Source organism: Nelumbo nucifera, chromosome 2 (genome assembly GCF_055504915.1).
Source record: "Nelumbo nucifera cultivar China Antique chromosome 2, China Antique-T2T, whole genome shotgun sequence".
In the NCBI taxonomy this organism is placed as follows: domain Eukaryota; kingdom Viridiplantae; phylum Streptophyta; class Magnoliopsida; order Proteales; family Nelumbonaceae; genus Nelumbo; species Nelumbo nucifera.
The window spans coordinates 83,544,073-83,562,916 of record NC_142650.1 but is presented as its reverse complement, the minus strand read 5'-3'; the positions used below and the strand labels follow the sequence as shown (position 1 = coordinate 83,562,916).

The 18,844-nt window shown below is 45.1% G+C and overlaps 1 protein-coding gene across 9 annotated transcripts in view; it reads right to left on the bottom strand.

Moving 5' to 3' along the window:
• LOC104590679 (protein FLX-like 3) overlaps window positions 1-18,844 on the bottom strand; it is a 44,441-nt gene that overhangs the window by 18,645 nt on the left and 6,952 nt on the right. For 6 of the 9 annotated variants that reach the window (XR_016082486.1, XR_016082484.1, XR_016082487.1 and 3 more), the window contains exons 2-5: window positions 2,041-2,551; window positions 1,749-1,894; window positions 1,496-1,575; window positions 1,198-1,371 (exon numbers count right to left, since the gene is read on the bottom strand). Coding sequence is in view for 3 of the 9 variants with exons in the window: in XM_010249403.3 (XP_010247705.1) it covers window positions 1,285-1,371; window positions 1,496-1,575; window positions 1,749-1,894; window positions 2,041-2,540 (813 nt within the window). In the remaining 6 variants the exon portion in view is untranslated. Of the gene's footprint in view, window positions 1-1,007; window positions 1,372-1,495; window positions 1,576-1,748; window positions 1,895-2,040; window positions 2,552-18,844 lie in introns of those variants that run through there. The other 3 variants (XM_010249403.3, XM_088898052.1, XM_088898051.1) reach the window with 1 other exon arrangement.

The following is an 18,844-nucleotide window of genomic DNA, read 5'->3' as shown; positions in this document are numbered from 1 at the left end:
TTTAACACCACAATCATCCACATCATGCACTTTTAAATGCCATCTGCCCCCTAAATTTCAATGATCATATAAGTGTGCAAGAAAATACTCAAGTGACTACATCCAACAAGAATACGAAACTGTCCTCTATTAGATGCTAGCTATAATATAGAGATGAACACTGCCCCCGAAATAATGCACAAGATTTCTTCTATGCAGCCAAGGAAATACCGTGATGCACTACACATCTTGACAATATTGAATATCTTGGAGAAGTACGTCTTGAAATAGAATTTTTTTTCTCATTTCACTGCTTTCTTAAAAGTCTTTGCACCAAATTAGTAGAACCACCTCTAATGGTGGATCTCACATAACTACAACACTAGTAATATGTTTTGAACAGATTTTCTTTATACTACACATAATATCTAGAAGTTCACAATTCATTCTGAAATCCAGCAAACCATAACAAAGCCCCAAACCATGTGATGTACCATCGCACATATAAGTAGACAAGCTTACATAGAGGTACAATATACTTATATACTCACTACTCAAAGTTCAAAAATAGTCTCATGTTTGCTTAAGGAGATGAGCTTTCATATTGGAATGCATCACAGAGAGGTCAGAACATCAAATGCTTGTTGTATACAGTATCTACTACTGGCATTTCAGTCTCCATATACCACTGGCATTTCTGTCCATATGTCACAGCCAACCAACTCAACTCAATTCAACTTAACAAAGCCTCATTTCTACTATTTGAGTCAGCAATACAAATACTGTTCGACCATTTCACCCCGTAACAGCATCATCGATATGTATCCAAATACTTATGGTCAAGAGTGGAAAATAAAAGAGTTCTCTAATGGTTCTAGAAAGCTAACAATAATAAAAGAACAGATGTGGGATCTGGAACACCATTTATGATCAAAAATATTCAATGAAATTAAGACATTACCTACTTCAATAGGATCTCCAATTCAGAAGAGGACCAATCAAAGCACAAGGCACAAATAAATAAGATCTTAGAAAAAGAAGAATACCTTCAGACAGAAATAGACAAGAATGTCCAAAACAAAACGTTGAACTAGTACCGTAGTGTTTAGTAGATACAAGTAAAGGGTACATAACAAGTCTTGTAATAATAAGTCAGGTTATTATGTCTAACAATATTGAGATCAAAGATCACTGTGCTGTGAAATTGTTGAACCTAACCCTTAACCATTGAATATTGCCATGTAAACAGCCAAGAAAAAGGTCTAGGTCATGCTTTATCATTTCAAACTGCAGATCTTTCAGATCTCAGCGATGTGCAAGGCGTGACTTGTCAAATGCACTCCATGAACCAGATCTAACACCACCATACAATGGACCCTTATCAGCAACACCCTGTGAAGCAGCAAACCAAAATCTCAAGAAACTGACAAGATACAATAGTTCATTCCTAAAGTTGGTACATGTTCACAATTTGACTGGTAATTAGCGAAAAGGCAAATAAGATAATCAGCCATACCGAGTGAAGCCCATATCCATCCCCATAGGAAGAAAGGAAGTGCCCTTCAGGGCTACTAAGTTTAATTCCATGAGAACCACCTTGAGAAACCAGAACATGAATGATAAAGTATTAGGATAAAAACAGAAACAATAAAACCTCTATAAGTAGAAATACTCAATCTGAAATATGGATTGGAAGAATGAGGAATATCAATAAAGAATATACATGCTAATAGTGGAGAAAATATAAAGGGGTGAAAGACAGGATATACCAGCAGCCCATGGCCTGGCATCAGCACTTGCAAGGTCTGCACGAAGTTTTTCAACTTCACGAGCCATGGAAACCAAGTTCTTCTCCATTGCTTGCCTCTGTTCCACCATCTCAGCATTTGCCTTCTTCTCATATTCAAAAGCAGTCCTATAAAAGAATAGTGCTTTTAGAGTTGTTTACCAAGGTAATACAGTACAGAAAGTGCAGTGAAGAAAAATGACCAGGAAAGATGGAAAAAATAAAACAAGTCAACAAAAAAACTAAGCAATTCAATCAATATTGTTGATTATTACCTAGCACGCATAACCTCCTGATGTAAACCATCTAATTCTGCCCTCAAGAGAGGAATTTGTTGACTATCGGCTTGAAACCTTGCTAAATCTTGTGTAAGGCTCTGAACTTGCACAGCCAGATCCTGCCTAACAGAATTCAATTTCTGAACTTCTGCTCGTAATTGAACAGCTTCATTTCTCAAAGGCTCAGTTGCCCGAAGATCAACTTCCAGCTTCAAACCTCTCTCAATCAGTTCCTGTGAATGTGCTTCTTTCCCAGCATGGATGTCTGCAATGGCAATATTCAAGCAATGAAGCTCCTCCTTTACAGCACCTAGCTCCTGCTGCAGTGCCAGACGATCTTCAAACAGCCGCCGGTTGTCAGCCAAGAGCCGCTGGATTTCAATATGCTGCATCTCAAGTTCTTCCTCCAACAATGCAGGATGGGGTGGTCGAGGCACAGGACCTCGAGCATATGGACCTTCAGGAATATGACGAGGCATGTGATTTCTCCCTGCCATTATGGCTTAACCTATAAAAGGAAATAAGCAACATCTAAATAGAAGCAATAAAATTCACATATGAATAATAATTAAACATCAAAAAGTAAAGTCATTGTGTGGTAAAGGATAGTAAATTTAATATATAAAGCATTAAGAGGAAGAAATCAAGTGTACAGTAATTAAAGCCTTGACGAAATGTCTTGGTCACTAGAAATTAAGTTAAAATAATGGTCTGTTTGATTGTCGAGAAAGAATGGGATAGTAGAAACTGAAATATCAAAGAAATATTGCCTAAAAAATTAAAAGAACAATGGTTTTGTTAAGGACAAAGAAGAGAAAAAGAATGAGAGAAAGATGAGGAGAGAGGCAAAATGTTCTCTAGTCGCCTCCTCTAATTGTATTTATATTTAATTGATGTAGTACAAAGACTAAACACCCCTTAAAAATTAAAAGAACAAGAGGGCTTAGGCACAACAACTAAAAGAAACATAATAGGTAATAAAAATATAAAAGATAATTGGGCCCATAGAGTTGTTGGCCCAGTAGCTGAACTGTCAAAACTCCCCCTCAAGTTGGGAAAAGATGTAAATCATTCCCAACTTGCATAGATCATGTTCAAGCTTGTGCTTTGCAACTCCTTTAGTGAAGACATCTTCTAACTGCAACTCTGATGTGGCATAAGGCAAACACACCTCGCCTAAGGACAGCCTCTCCCTAATAAAGTATCTGTCAACCTCGATGTGTTTGGTCCTATACTCCTATCATGCTGTTAGGAACCTGCCTAACACAGCTCTTCGAGGGAGACAACCTCCTGAATTAGAGAGAGAGAATGATGCTGAAAGGTCCCCCCCTATTTCCCTTGTCTTTGATTATTTACACTGTTTTACAGAGTTTCCCTCACTTACATTCTTTAATTTCTTTTTCTGTTAAAACCGCTGCAACTGGATGGTCAGTTAGTTGGACTGTTGACATGGCCTACTCTTGTAAAACTGGCTAACCATTTTTTGTTGTTCTGTTTCAGCAGTCTTAACAATCCCTCCCTCCTTTAGAGAGACCTTGCCCTAAAGGTCTAAAGTGGGAAAGTTCGTTTGCAGATCCAAGAAAGGGCCTGTTCATTTGCTCTGAAGTCTGACATCTGAAAGTGCAATAATTACGTTAAGAGGTATATTGGTATTGGTGAACTTTTCTTTCCTCTAAACTCTTTTTTGGGGGTATCATTGGAAAACAAAAAATTGTATAATTGCACTTTAAGAGATAAGAGATAAGAGGAAACGAACAACCATTTTTCTCTTAAAGTTAAAAGATTCCTCTTAAGAGATAAGAGTTAAGAGGAATCAAATAGGCCTTAAGGCTCCCAGGTGGTATCCCCCTCTGGAAGTTTAGACCATACAACTAGTGCTTCCGAAATGACTCTACCACCACAGCGCACCCATCTAAAGTCAATGATGCGGGCTGGCTCAGTCTGCACTTGTCCTTCATCTGAAAATGTGGGTAGGGTAACACTTGTAATGGCTCCTGGCTTAGGCCCTTTCTTCAGTAAGGAGTGTAAAGAGACTGGGCTGAATGGGCCCTAACAGCTGCTTATGTGATATCCTTTATTTTTATCTTTTATTTTATGTTGATGGGCCTCACTTAATGGGCCTGTTATTTGTTCTTGTTTTATTTTCTTTATGTAATTGCCAAGCTGGCCGCCCACTTAAGGGCATACTTGTCATCATTAATTTTTAAAGATTAATAAAATAGGGTTAGAGGAGAAGGGTGATTCATTCGACTTCTTCTTCTCTTACCTCTTCTCTTCGACATACACAGCTCTTGCACTATTATTCAGATCTGATTTGCACTGTTAATTACTGATTTTAAACCTGATATTAGAAGACTAATTCACATCTTGGTATCAGAGCAGGTACAGTTCTTTCTTCCTTTTTCTTCGTTCCTGTACACTCTAAAATCAAGAGAGTGTATGGAGAGATAGGTTCTCTATAGTATAGAGAATCACTTGCCCAGTTGGTAGAAGGGTTTGGAGATTTAAGTTCTGGCCAAATTTTGACAAGAAGTGATGTTGTTTTGCTGTTGCCCAAAACCCTAGCCAACTAGAGATTTTTGAGGTTACCAGGAAAGGTGAAGCTTGGGTGTGGCGCTCTGTGCTTGGAAGGTGTCTTGTGACTGTTAAAGGAGGGCAATTCAGGTTAGGAAGAGTTTCGGTCAGTCTGGTTGGTGCGGCACCATCTTCTCTCTTCCTCCCATCTATTGGACGGAGCAAAACCCTAGTTTTTCAAGCACCCTATTTCTGGTTTGACTTCAAGTAAGTTTGCATAGTTAAAATTTCAGTTCTTTGACTTCCGTTTGATTAATGGAGACATACAGAAGTGAGTTCAAGCAGGTGCCGGTTTCTGGACCTGCTCCAGTAGATTCCGTTTTGACTGGTGTTACCACGATTAAGCTAGATGGGACGAACTATCTTGCCTGGGCACAGTCTATAAAAATTTCTGTTTGTAGTAGAGGAAAACTCGGGTATCTCATAGGCAGTAAGGTGAAACCCGAAGAGACAGATCCTGAATTTGAGAGATGGATGCAAGAGAACTCTACCGTTATAGGATGGTTAGTTAACTCTATGCAACCTCATATAAGCTAGCACTATCTCTGGATGTCTTCTGCTAAGGAGATATGGGACAGTGTAACTGAGACTTATTCACAGAAACCGAACGTAGCAAGAGCGTACAAATTGAAAAGTGATGTGAAGAACCTGAGACAGGGGGAGAAGAGTGTAGCAATCTACTACTCTATACTAAAATCCCTATGGCAGGAAATTGATGTTATGGAAATTGTGGTATGGGAGAGTAAAAAGGATGCTGAAATGTACAGAAAGCTGGTGTTGAGAAATAGGGTGTTCGAGTTTCTCACTGGACTCAACCCTGAGTTTGATATTATCAGACAGAATATTTTGGCCAGAGATGAGGTTACTCTATCACAGGGGGAGTCCACCTACAGAACACTTTGCACATGCAGGAATGAAATCTAAGGGGCCTACTAAAAAGGGAGAGCAGGTGTGTGAATATTGCAAGAAACCACGGCATACCAAGGACACCTGCTGGAAACTTCACCCTGGACTACTCCCTGAGAGGTTTAAGAACAATCCTAAGAAGGGCAGTCAAGCGGGAAAACTCAAGACTACTAATGCTGCTAGAGTACCTAAAGGGGGAAGTAAGGAGAGTGAGAAAACATCAACCATTGAGCAGTTGGCTGCAATCAAGTTAGACTTTGAGAAGTATGGGAGGCTCCTAAATCACCTAGAAGCTACAGTTTCTTCAGCCCACCCTTCCAACAGTACATCCTCTTCATCGGCTTTTGCTCACTCAGGTACATATGCCTTAGCAAATCATGCTTCAGTTTCAGGTAATCATAAACTCCCTTGGATTATAGATTTTGGTGCATCAGACCATATGACCAGCCTATCAAACCTTTTTTGTTCATATCATCTCCTCTCTGGGAAAGAGAAAATATCCCTTGCCGATGGGTCACTTGCCCCCATCTCTGGTAAAGGAGATATAAAGACCTCTGACACCATGTTCTTATCTTCTATTCTCCATGTTCCTAAGCTTAACACAAACATTTTATCTGTTAGTAGCTTAACAAAGTCCATGAACTGCAGCATAACCTTCTTTCCCACTCATTGTGTTTTTCAGGACCTACAGTCTCAGAGGACGATTGGGAGTGGCCATGAGGCGAACAGAATATACCTGTTGGACACACCAGATCAAGCCTTGGGACCACCTCATGGAATTGCTTTAGAGTCGGTTGTGTCAGAGTCTATTAACAAAATTTTGTTATGTCATTTTCGGTTTGGTCATTTGTCTTTTTCTGCTTTAAGTCATCTATTCCAAGATATGTTTAAAGGAGTGTCTTTATCTAGTCTTCATTGTGAGTCATGTGAGCTAGCAAAGCATTGTAGACATTCCTAATCAATCAGTAATAAAAGATCTCTTTCTCCTTTCCATATTGTTCACTCTGATGTGTGGGGGCCATATCACATGCCAACCATGGGGGGCTACAGGTATTTTATCCTTTTTATTGATGATTATTCTCATTATACTTGGATTTATCTCATGAAATCCCGGGATGAAGTACCAATTATTATGAAAAAATTTCATGAACTCATTCTCACCCAGTTTAATACCCGTATCAAAATATTCGGCTTTGACAATGCTAAAGAGTATTTTGAGAAAACCCTCTCCACCTATCTTGAAATTTTTGGGGTTATTCATCAAAGTTCTTGTTCCTACACTCCACAACAAAACGGGGTGGCGGAAAGAAAGAACAGACATGTGGTTGAGGTTGCCAGATCCCTTTTTATTTGTATCCCATGTTCCTGTAAGGTTTTGGGGAGATGTTGTTCATACTGCTACCTACCTAATCAACTGTATGCCCTCCCGGGTCCTTGGCTTTAAAACCCCCTTTAGTCTTCTCTTCCCGGATGAGGATTTCTTTTCTCTCCCTCTCCGTGTATTTGGGAGTACTTGTTATGTGCATATTCATAGTCACCAAAGGCATAAATTTGAACCTAAGGCTCATAAGTGTGGGTTTTTGGGATATGCCTCTACACAAAAGGGTTATTGTTGTTTTGATCCAATTCGTGGCACCCGCTTTGTATCTCGGGATGTCACCTTTGCAGAGTTGACTCCTTTCTTTAGTATTCCTCCTGAGGGGGAGACATCTGATGAACCCTTTGCTATGTCTCCAGTTGTTCCTCTTCCCATCCCATGTGAGTCTGATCACGAGGTGTCCACCTCTTCCACTAGACCCACCCCTGATCCTCCTCTTGCTTCTGCTCCTACTCTCCAAAGGTGTTACCAAAGGCGGAGATTCAGACATGCAGGTTGTTTCCACTCCTTCAGAAGAGCATCTTGCCACTCCCACAGTTCTTGAGGAAACATGTCAACCCTCTATCGACCCACCTTCGACTGTCCCTGACCTTGACCTTCCTATTGCTCTTCGCAAGGGCAAGCGGAAGTGTACATCCCATTGCATCTCCAAACATTTATCTTACAGCCTTCTCTCTCCTTCCTACTACTCCTTTCTTGCTTCTGTTTCTTCACATGTGATACCCAGGTCTGTACCGGAAGCATTATCTCAACCTAAATGGAGGGATGCTATGATGACTGAACTTGAAGAATTATATAAGAACCATACCTGGGATATTGTGGACTTGCCGGAAGGGAAGGAACCAGTGGGGTGTAAATGGGTGTTTACCATTAAATATCACTCTGATGGCTCGGTTGAGAGGTATAAGGCTAGGTTGGTTGCCAAGGGTTACACCCAAATGTATGGTATTGACTATCTTGAGACCTTTGCTCCTGTAGCTAAGATGACTTCAGTCAGGGTCTTGCTTTCTCTAGCAGCTACCTTTGACTGGCCCCTACACCAGTTTGATGTTAAAAATGCTTTTTTGAATGAAAATCTGCATGAAGAAGTCTATATGTCTCTACCTCCAGGGGTGTATGGGAAAGAAATGAAAGGCAAGGTGTGTAAACTACACAAATCCATTTATGGTCTCAAACAATTTCCTCGGGCTTGGTTTGAGAGATTTCGGGCTGCTCTTGTCCCCTTTGGCTACATTCAAACACAATCTGATCATACATTGTTCTTAAAGAGAAATAACACTCTGGTGACCTTCTTGATTGTTTATGTTGATGAAATTGACTGGGCCGAATGGGCCCTAACAGCTGCTTGTGTGATATCCTTTATTTTTATCTTTTATTTTATGTTGATGGGCCTCACTTAATGGGCCTGTTATTTGTTCTTGTTTTATTTTCTTTATGTAATTGTCAAGTTGGCCACCCACTTAAGGGCATACTTGTCATCATTAATTTTTGGAGATTAATAAAATAGAGTTAGAGGAGAAGGGTGATTCATTCGACTTCTTCTTCTCTTACCTCTTCTCTTCGACATACACAGCTCTTGCACTATTATTCAGATCTGTTTTGCACTATTAATTACTGATTTTAAACCTGATATTAGAAGACTGATTCACATCTAGGAGATTAGAAATACAAGATGTAATCTTGATGTTGCCGGTAGGCCCAATTTGTATGCCACAGACCCTATCCTCTAGAGGATTTTAAATGGTCCAAAGTAGCGTGGACTGAGTTTATTCCACTTCCCGCTTGCTACTGAAATCTATCTGAAAGGATGCAATTTAAGAAACACCCTGATGGAGGGTGATTTGACCCGACCCCCTGAGACGGTGACACGTGGACATGACTCAGCACAAGTAACAGCTCAGCACCACAGCCTGACCACGACTAAGTAACGAGCCCGCAGGACAGCTCGCTATGTCACAGCTCGCCATAGGGTGAGCTCGCTATAGCGCGAGCTTGAGGACCCCCGATGTACTGAAAGGGAATACTCCAAGATAAGTCTATCCCAGCTCGCGAGCTAAGATAACCAGCTCGCTCCAACACTTAGGCAGAAAAACTGCCTTAAGGGCAACCTCAAGAGGAATCACCTCGAAGTACCCCTGGGAGCTCGCTACAAGGTAGCTTGCAACAAGAATATCTCGCTACAAGGCAGCTTGCTACGGGATAGCTCGGTACAAGGCAACTCGCTACTAAACGACACGACGTTTTCAGGAAGCTTCTATCTGACAAGATCGTACCCGTCAGACTGCACCACGTCTCCTGACTGATGGCATAGTCCCAGCCAGCCCGACAGATTGCACCCACGTCTCTTGACAGATGGTGGCGTGTCTGTCCTTCCGGGACGTGTCACTCATCCGATTGGGTAGTACGCTGCAACGGTTACCTGTGCAGCCCTGGCAGATAACGACTGCGACAGAGGTCCAGTGGCGGTTACGCCCAATTTGACAAGAACGCCCATATTTAAGAGCCCCTTGGTCGAAGGGGAAAAGGTATCTTGAACACCTGGAATATATCTGAACTCTCTCTCAAACTAATCTCGAACATTCAGTGATCCAACGTGACCTGCACTATTAGCCTTCTTCGCACTCTTTATTACTTTCTCCAACGTTCTAACTTAAGCATCGGAGTATTCCCACCGGGCAAGTCCCCCGGGAATCCTTCATCTTCTTCTCAGGTACCGTCCGTCGCCAGCCAGGAGCCAGTCAGCTGCCAGCTAGGAGTGTCCGGATTGCGCAGCATCATTTGGCGTCGTCTGTGGCAAACACTTCAAAAAAGCCTTCCGAAGCCGAGCTCGTGCTTCGCGACACTCATGAGGGCCTGTGCGGCAGACACTTGGGGGGCAGGGCCCTCGCCCAAAAAGCGCTACAACAGGGGTACTACTGGCCAACAATGAAAGCAGATGCTATTGAGCTCGTCAGAAAGTGTGACAAGTGCCAGAAGCATGCCAACATCCACCATCAGCCTGCTGCCGACCTCAAGTATCTCACCAGCTCGTGGCCCTTCGCACAATGGGGCATCGATATACTCAGACCGTTTCCACCAGCGACAGGCCAGAGGAAATTCTTACTGGTAGCAGTTGATTATTTCACCAAGTAGGTAGAAGTTGAACCTCTCGTGACAATCACAGCTCGAAATGTACAAAACTTCTTTTGGAAAAATATAGTGTGCCGCTTCGGGTTACCTCGGGTACTGATTTCTGATAACGGTAAGTAGTTCGAAGACATTAAATTCCAAAACTAGTGCCAAGACATGGGAATCCAACAGAACTTCACTTCAGTCGCACACCCTCAAGCAAACGGTCAAGCAGAAGTTACGAACAGAGCTATCCTCCATGGACTGAAGGCATGGTTAGACCAAGCTAAAGGACTATGGGAAGACGAGCTACCCAGTGTTCTATGGGCTTACCGAACCACAGTGAAGACCGCCACAAGAGAAACCCCCTTCAACCTCACCTACGGCACTGAAGCAGTCATCCCAGCTGAAATCGAGGTTCCCTCGCTACGACTAGAAGCATATGACAACAAGGCAAATGAAGACGAGCTACGTACCAACCTCGACCTGCATGACGAAGTAAGGGACACCTTGCATATATCAGGACCGCAGCCTACCAGCAAAGAGTAGCTCGGTACTATAACGCTAGGGTCAAGAAGCGGAACCTCTGCGTCGGCGACCTGGTCCTTCATAAAGTTATGGTACCTGAGCCCGGTGTTGGCAAGCTCGGACCGAATTGGGAAGGACCCTACCGAGTGAAACGGGTGCTCGGGGAAGGAACATACGAGCTCGAAACCCTAGAAGGGAAACAAGTACCTCGGGCATGGAATATTGTCAACTTAAGGCAGTATTACCTGTAACTACTGAGTAGACCACGAGTCACTCTCAGAGCCTAAGGGCCAAAAATGCCGAGCTAATGCGGACCTCAGCGCGATAAGACCCAATCGCCTCTATGGCATGGGCGAACTACTGAGTAGACTATGAGTCACTCTCAGAGCCTAAGGGCCAAAAATGACGAGATAACGCAGACCTCGGCGCGGTAAGACCCAGTCGCCTCTATGGCATGGGCGAACTACCCCTAGCCTAAGGGTTAATACGCCGAGCTAACTAAGACCTCGGCACTGTGGAAGACTTAATATGCCAATTAAACGGTTAAGTACCAGAGGCGTAGGCAACTCGGGTCTGAACCCTATGAAGCGTAGCTCGTCTCGGTATGCTGGTTGAACCCAACAAGGAACGACCTGTGAAGATACAGTTCAGGCATACATGGTAACTACTTCGGGGTATACTATAAAAATATCTCAAGCATCAAGGGATAGCGCGGGGTAACAACTACCGAAAAATCCTACTTCGGGTATGTAGCTCTGACAGCTCGAATGATAAAATCTCTTCGGCAGAAAGTAAAGAGCACACCATACTTAGCAGAAAAATATAAAAATTTCATTACTAATTTATATAAATAAAAAACCGGGCTTAACAACCCGGGAAAAGTTCAACAAAAGCCAAATAGGGCCCAACTGCCCAAGAAAGAGATTTAAAACCAGGTTCTGACACCCGGGAACCACCAGAATCCATTCAGAGAAGAAAAACAAAAGAGCAACCGGCCTCAGGGATCCACCACCTCCACCTCGTCATCGTCCTCTGGAGAGTCAGGCTCCTCCTCCTCCGCTAGGTCCGCCGTCTCAGGATCCAGACCTTCATTGTTAAGCCGTCGAGGTTGAGCCCGGAGAACTTTCAGACCAGCCAGCGGCAGAGTTTGAATCCAAAGCAGTAGGAGCTCGAGCCATACTCCACTTGGAGGTCGTGGTACTCCTGGGAGTCCTTGAAGTCCCACACCGCCTTAGCCCGCTCAACCTCCACCATGGAGTCAAAGTTTCGAGTTCGGTCCTAAAGCGTGGACTCCAAGTCTCGAACCTGCTTGCAAAGAAGCTCCCTCTCCGCTGCCACCCTCGACGACTCCTCCCGGTAGCGAGTACTCTACTCAAATAGTCGGGCGATCTACGCCTCCTGGTCCTAGACGAGTAGTTCCTGGGCCTCGCTCCCCTTTTGAGCCTAGAGGACATCACCTCGAGCCCGGCCGAGCTCGCCCTAGAGCTTCTACACGGTTGACCTCTGAGCACGAGCATCGTCGGAGTGAATGTTGGTCTGGAGGGCCATGGCGTGGATGGCGGAGTTCACCTGCCAACAAAAGACTAAGGTCAGAAAATAGAAAAGGAGAGAAAAGAAAGAGAAGGAAGAAAAAGGCCACTTACCACCATGCAGTGAGCGGAGGCTAGCTTAGCGAGCTCCTTGGGGTCCATCTCTCCCCAGCTGGCGATCTCCTCGTGGCAGACCGCCCTTCGGCTCTTTCGCGCAGCCACGATGAAGTCATTAACACCCTCCCAGTTCCCAGTAGGGAATTGCGGGAAGGGGAAGGGGCAGGATGGCCCAGACGGAGGGAACTGCCCTTACCCCGGGAGCTCGCCCTCCTCAAGGCCACCTTCCGTGGCAACTCCCGCGAGTGGAACCTCGAACGGTGGGGAAGCGAAGGCCGGATCAGCAGTCTCGAACTCAGTGCTCCCAGAAGTGGAAGCTCGGACAGGACGCGACCTCTTCGCCTTGCGCTTCTGGTTGCTGGATAGAAGGCGGCGTGTGTCTACACCAGACATGATGGCTGCCAAAAATCACAAGGTATTAGTCCAGTAAAAAAAAAATTTGCAAGACACTACGCGACCTAAAAGGCAACCTACCAGGGCTTAGGCCGACCTGCACGAGCTTGTCCTCGGTCAAGTAGTCCAACCAATGGAAGCCAACCGCTGCCCAGGATTGCAGCGTTTCCCGAACTTTGGGGTCCAAGTCAACCCCCGAATCCTGGATGGCGGCCCTCCAGTGAGTTGGGAAGGGCCACCCTTCGATGTTGCAAACTACAAAATAGTTCCGCTTCCAGGCCGGGATCCTGTTCGGCAGCTCGTATAAGAGGTTGAAGCCGTGGCGGGAAGAAAAATAGTAGGAACGCCTTTCTGGAGGCGCTCCGAGAGAAGCATTCTTAATGCACAGAATGGTGGAAAGGATGTCAAGGTTAAGAAGGGGAAGACAGTACTCATAAAATAAAGAGATAGTTCCAACTACATTTCGGATGGAGTTGGGGTGAAGCTGGTCAACGGTGACGTTGAAGTGATTCAAAACCTCCACTATCAGAGGATGTAGAGGAAGACGGAGGCCAGCGGTGAGCTACTCCTGGAAGATCACTATCTCATCAGGACCGTGCTCCCAGGGATAGTTACCGAAGGGGAGACTATAGACAAGGTCTCTGGGGAGGTTAAATTGGAGAACCAAGGTCCTAAGTCTTTCCATTGACATGGAGGAAGGACCAAAGCTATCTGGCTCCCTGCCCCAAGAGGTAGAAGCAGTTTCGCCAGAAGCCTCCCGAGCTTCCGGAGCCTGCCCCCAAGCTCCCCCTGAGCTCGAGGGGGCGTCATCTTGGTCATCACCCCAGGAGAAGACGTGGTACGGATACCCAGACATACTGACAAAATGATAAGACTCACCAGGAAAGAGATGAACCGAAGAGACGGTGTGAGCAGAAGAAGAGCTCGGGCAACTAGATGGAGAAGCGACCTCAGAATCCGAAAACAAGGCAAGTTAGCATAAAAGAAAATGAGGCCTGGGGCCCTCCTATTTATAGCTACTGTGCCCTCAAATCGACGGCTCGGATTAAGACAGATCTGACGGTTCACAGTCAAGCTGATCGCACGTCTTCCGAAACCGAAACGTGACTGGTTGCACGTCTCCCATGATTAAGGTAATGACAGTTGCACGATTTCCGGAGTTAAGAGCCACTTCGGCACGTTTTTTCGGCATTCGAAAAGTCCAGAAATCCCCTGACTTCCGTGCGCACATTTAATGCGAGCAGTCAATCAAGTTTGAACATTGAGTCAAATCCACCCGTCACACTTCTTCAACTCCTCACGCTAAGGTAGCACCCTTAGCCCGAGGAGTGGGGGGAAATTGATGGAGGGTGATTTGACCCGACCCCCTGAGACGGTGACACGTGGACATGACTCAGCACAAGTAGCAGCTCAGCACCACAGCCTGACCGCGACCAAGTAACCAGCCCGCAGGACAGCTCGCTACGTCACAGCTCGCCATAGGGTGAGCTCGCTATAGTGCGAGCTTGAGGACCCCCGATGTACTGAAAGGGAATACTCCAAGATAAGTCTATCCCAGCTCGCGAGCTAAGATAACCAGCTCGCTCCAACACTTAGGCAGAAAAACTGCCCTAAGGGGCAACCTCAAGAGGAATCACCTCGAAGTACCCCTGGGAGCTCGCTACGGGATAGCTCGCTACAAGGCAACTTGCTACTAAGTGACACGACGTTTTCAGGAAGCTTCTATCTGACAAGACCGTACCCGTCAGACTGCACCATGTCTCCTGACTGACGGCGCAGTCCCTACCAGCCCGACATACTGCACCCACATCTCTCGACAGATGGTGGCGTGTTTGTCCTTCTGGGACGTGTCACTCATCCGATTGGGTAGTACTCTGCAACAGTTACCTGCACAACCTTGGCAGATAACAGCTACAACAGAGGTCCAGTGGCGGTTACGCCCAATTTGACAAGAACGCCCATATTTAAGAGCCCCTTGGTCGAAGGGGAAAAGGTATCTTGAACACCTAGAATATATCTTAACTCTCTCTCGAGCTAATCTCGAACATTCAGTGATCCAGCGCGACCTGCACTCTTAGCCTTCTTCGCACTCTTTGTTACTTTCTCCAGTGTTCTAACTTAAGCATCGGAGTATTCCCATCGGGCAAGTCCCCCAAGAATCCTTCACCGTCTTCTTCTCAGGTACCGTCCGTCGCTAGCCAGAAGCTAGTCAGCTGCCAGCTAAGAGTGCCCGGATTGCGCAGCATCACACCCAATCACCCACTGCATAGTAGACATCTTTGTGATGCTTATCATAACTGTGCTTCATCCATTGTTGTGCTTGTAGGAGATGATTTCTCGTTGTATTAATTGTTCCTCCAGGGCTGCCACTGTCGTAGTCCCCTTTTCATAAGTAGAGGAGGGTCCCGACCATATAGAGCTCTGAAGGGAGTCATCCCGGTGGCACTATGGAAAGTGGTGTTGTACCACATTCAGCCCATTGAATCCATTTCTCCCATTGCCTTGGTCGATCTCCAGCAAAACATCTGAGATATGTTTCAAGACTCCTATCAACCACCTCGGTCTGTCCATCAGATTGGGGGTGGAAGCTAGTTGATTTGAAGAGCTTAACCCCATGTAGATGAAAAAGTTCAGCCCAGACACGGCTCATGAAAATAGAGTCTCTGTCAGACACAATTGATCTGGGAAGCCCATGAAGACGTACGATTTCCCGGAGAAACACTTCAGCAACTGTGACTGCTGTAAATGGATGTGATAAAGGTAGAAAGTGACGTATTTAGTCAATCGATCAACCACCACAAGGATAACAGTTTTACCGGTGGAAACAGGCAACCCAGTGATGAAGTCCATTGATATATCATCCCAAACTTGAGTTGGAATTGGAAGTGGTTGCAAGAGGCCTGCTGGTATTGTAGTAGCTATCTTATTTTGTTGACACACAACGCATTCAGCTATGAAATTTTGGATCGAGGAACGCATGCCATTCCAATGGAATTGTGTGGCAATGCGTTTCTGAGTGTGTAGGACACTGGAGTGACCACCTGTGGGCGAGCCATGAAGTAGTTCAAGGAGCTTCCAAAGATGGGCAGAATCTGCTGGGATTTCCAGGTGACCCTTGAAGAAAAGTAGACCATCCTTGACAGTATACCATGGGTGTTGTGACGGCTTCTCCAATACTTGGGTCTTTAATTGTTGTAATCCAGCATGGGAGTGAGCTTCACTTTGAAGCTGATCCATGAGTGGAGAGGTTGGGGATGACACGAGTAACTGAAATGATTGTGGGTGCCATGAGAGGGCATCGGCCACGCGGTTAGTAGACCCCGCTTTGTACTCGATTGTATAGTTGTACCCTAGTAATTTGGGCAGCCATCGTTGTTGTTCAGGTGATAGGATCGTCTGTTCTAACAAGAACTTCAAACTTTGATGGTTGGTCCTGATGACAAATCGTCTACCAAGCAAGTAAGATTGCCAACGCTACACTGCTAGAACCACTACTATTAATTCCCGTTCATAAACTGACTTGGCCCACTTTTGTGATGTCAAAGCCTTGCCGAAAAAGGCTACTGGTTGGCCTTCTTGCATGAGGACAGCCCCAACACCTTGACTGGATGCATCACATTCAATGATGAAATCTTTTGTGAAGTCAGGTAATGCTAATGTGGGTGGTGTCGAATCTGTATGTTTCAATTGCTCAAAGGCTTGTTGGGCCTGGGCTGACCAGTGGAAAGCATCCCGTTTTAGTAATTGGGTCAATGGGGGGGCAGATGTTAGGCTGTAGCTTTTGACAAAGCGGCGATAATAACCTGTCAGGCCCAAGAAGGCCCTCAAATCTTTCACATTTTTGGGTTGCGGCCAGCCCACTATACTAGTGATTTTATCTGGGTCCACAGCTACAGTCCCATTTTCTACATGTCCCAGATAATATACTTGAGATTGTACAAACAGCGAATGGGTCTTAAGTGTTGCAAGTGTAACCTGCAGATGGTTCAGATGTTCCTCTCAATTGGGGCTATATACCAATATGTTGTCGAAGAATACAAGAATGAATTTACGTAAATATGGCTGAAATATGTCATTCATTAAGGCTTGAAATGTCATTGGAACATTGGTCAATCCAAATGGCATGACCAAGAATTCATAGTGGCCATCATGTGTCCTAAAAGTCGTTTTGTGAATATCCTCCATATGTACCCTTATTTGGTGATACCCGACCCGTAAATCTAACTTTGAGAATATGGTAGCCCGATTGAGTTCATCAAGTAGTTCATCAATGACCGGTATTGGGAATCGGTCCTTAATGGTGATATTGTTAAGGGCCCTATAATCAATGCAAAATCGCCAAGTCCCATCCTTCTTTTTAACTAGTAACTAGTAATACCGGTGAGAGAATGGGCTATGGTTGGGCTGTATTGCTCTTTTCTCAAGCATATCTTGAACTTGATTCTCAATTTCAAATTTTTGAAAAATAAGGGTATCAATGGGGTCTTACATTTGGTTGGTGTGGCTCCTGGCATGAGAGGAATGTGATGGTCATGCTCCCAGGGTGGAGGAAGCGCTCTTGGGGTACTCCAAACACGCTGTCATATTGCTGGAGGAGTTGTTGTAGGTAGCTGTGGTAGCCTTCAGGCCCACTTGGGTTGCTGTTAGCTAAGAATAGGCTGGACCAATTCAAATCAATGTGCATGAATATGGGCTGATCAGGATCCCCCATTTGTTTTGTTAATGCTGCAAGAATGATGGGCCTTGGGACTTTGCACATTTGTCCTTGTAAATGGACTATAGATTCACCCGATGTGAAGTCCATGGTGAGGCAAGCCCAATGACAAACCACGGGCCCTAATTGCCTTAACCACTGGATACATAGCACCATGTCTTCTCCACCGAGATTAAGGGGATATAGGTCCACGGAGAATTGATGCCCTTGAATCTTCATGGGCAAGCCCAAGCATATACTGTTGCAAGATAGGCTATTACCGTTGGCTACATGTATTGTAAAGGACCTCTGTTGGTTGAACCAAAAGTTCCAATTTATCCACAAAATCTGAGTAATGAAATTAAGGGAATTGTCGTTGTCTATGAGGATCGACACGTGGCGTCCTTGGATTAACCCGGATACTCTCATTGTCTGTGGAGACACAAGTCCCATGAGGGCTTGCAGGGATATTTTGGCTGTCCCAGTCGGCTGTATTTCCCATCCGGGTTCAGATTCTCCGTAGCCAATTAAGTCGTCTTCCTCCTCGGTCTTTGTCTGGAGAAGAAACAATTGTTGTATCTTGCACCAATGGCCCGGTCTGAATTTTTCTTTGCGGTTGTAGCACAGGCCTTTATCTCTACGGGCTTCCATTTCGGCCCAGGTCAATCGTTTGAATGGGATGGTTGGGCCTAAGCCTAGTATCCCATTCTCTTTGTTCGGCGCTATCGGTCTGGTTGATTGCCCCCATGGCCGATGAATCCTTCTTGCTCATGCGAACTTGTCTTCATACAGTCTTGTCAGAGCTGTTGCATTTATGACCGAAGTAGGCTACATCGCCTTTACTTAAAGTCGTAGTTCTTCCTTCAGGCCACCGACAAAGCTTCCCACCAGAGCTTTTTCCATCCACCCTTGGACCCACACGGCCAGCTTCTCGAACTCCATCTAGTAATCTTTAACTGATCCCACCAGTCGCAGTGTTTCCAAATTTTCATCGTGACCCTCGAACCCACACGATCCAAAGCGATGGTCAAGGCATCGGTGAAATCTGCCCAAGATTGGCGAGGGTGCCCCCGTTGGTACCACTGAAACCATAAGATAGCTTCTCCTCCAAATGCACAGAAGCTACAGCCACCCTATCTTGCCTGGATGTCTCATGGTAATCGAAATAGCGCTCTGCTCTAAGAATCAAAGGAGTCGGATCGCCGCCTGAGAAAACAGTAAAGTCTATTCTTGTTGCTCCCATTGCTCCAAGTCTTGTTCTACCGCTATTCTCATTGTTACGCTCTTCTTGATTTTACCTGTTGTTGTTTGGTGACATTTGATCCAGTCGATTGAGGAGAGCGGTGAATCCTTCCTTCATTTCATTGAGGTCTATTAACATCCGATGGATCTCTACCTCCATCTAATCCACCCGAGCATCTACTTGGGTTGTTCTCGTGTTGATCATGTTGGCTCTAATACCAACTTGTTAGGAACCTATCTAACACAGAGCTCTTCGAGGGAGCCAACCTCTTGAATTAGAGAGAGAATGTGAGAGTGAGTGAGAGAATGATGCTCCCTTGTCTTTGATTATTT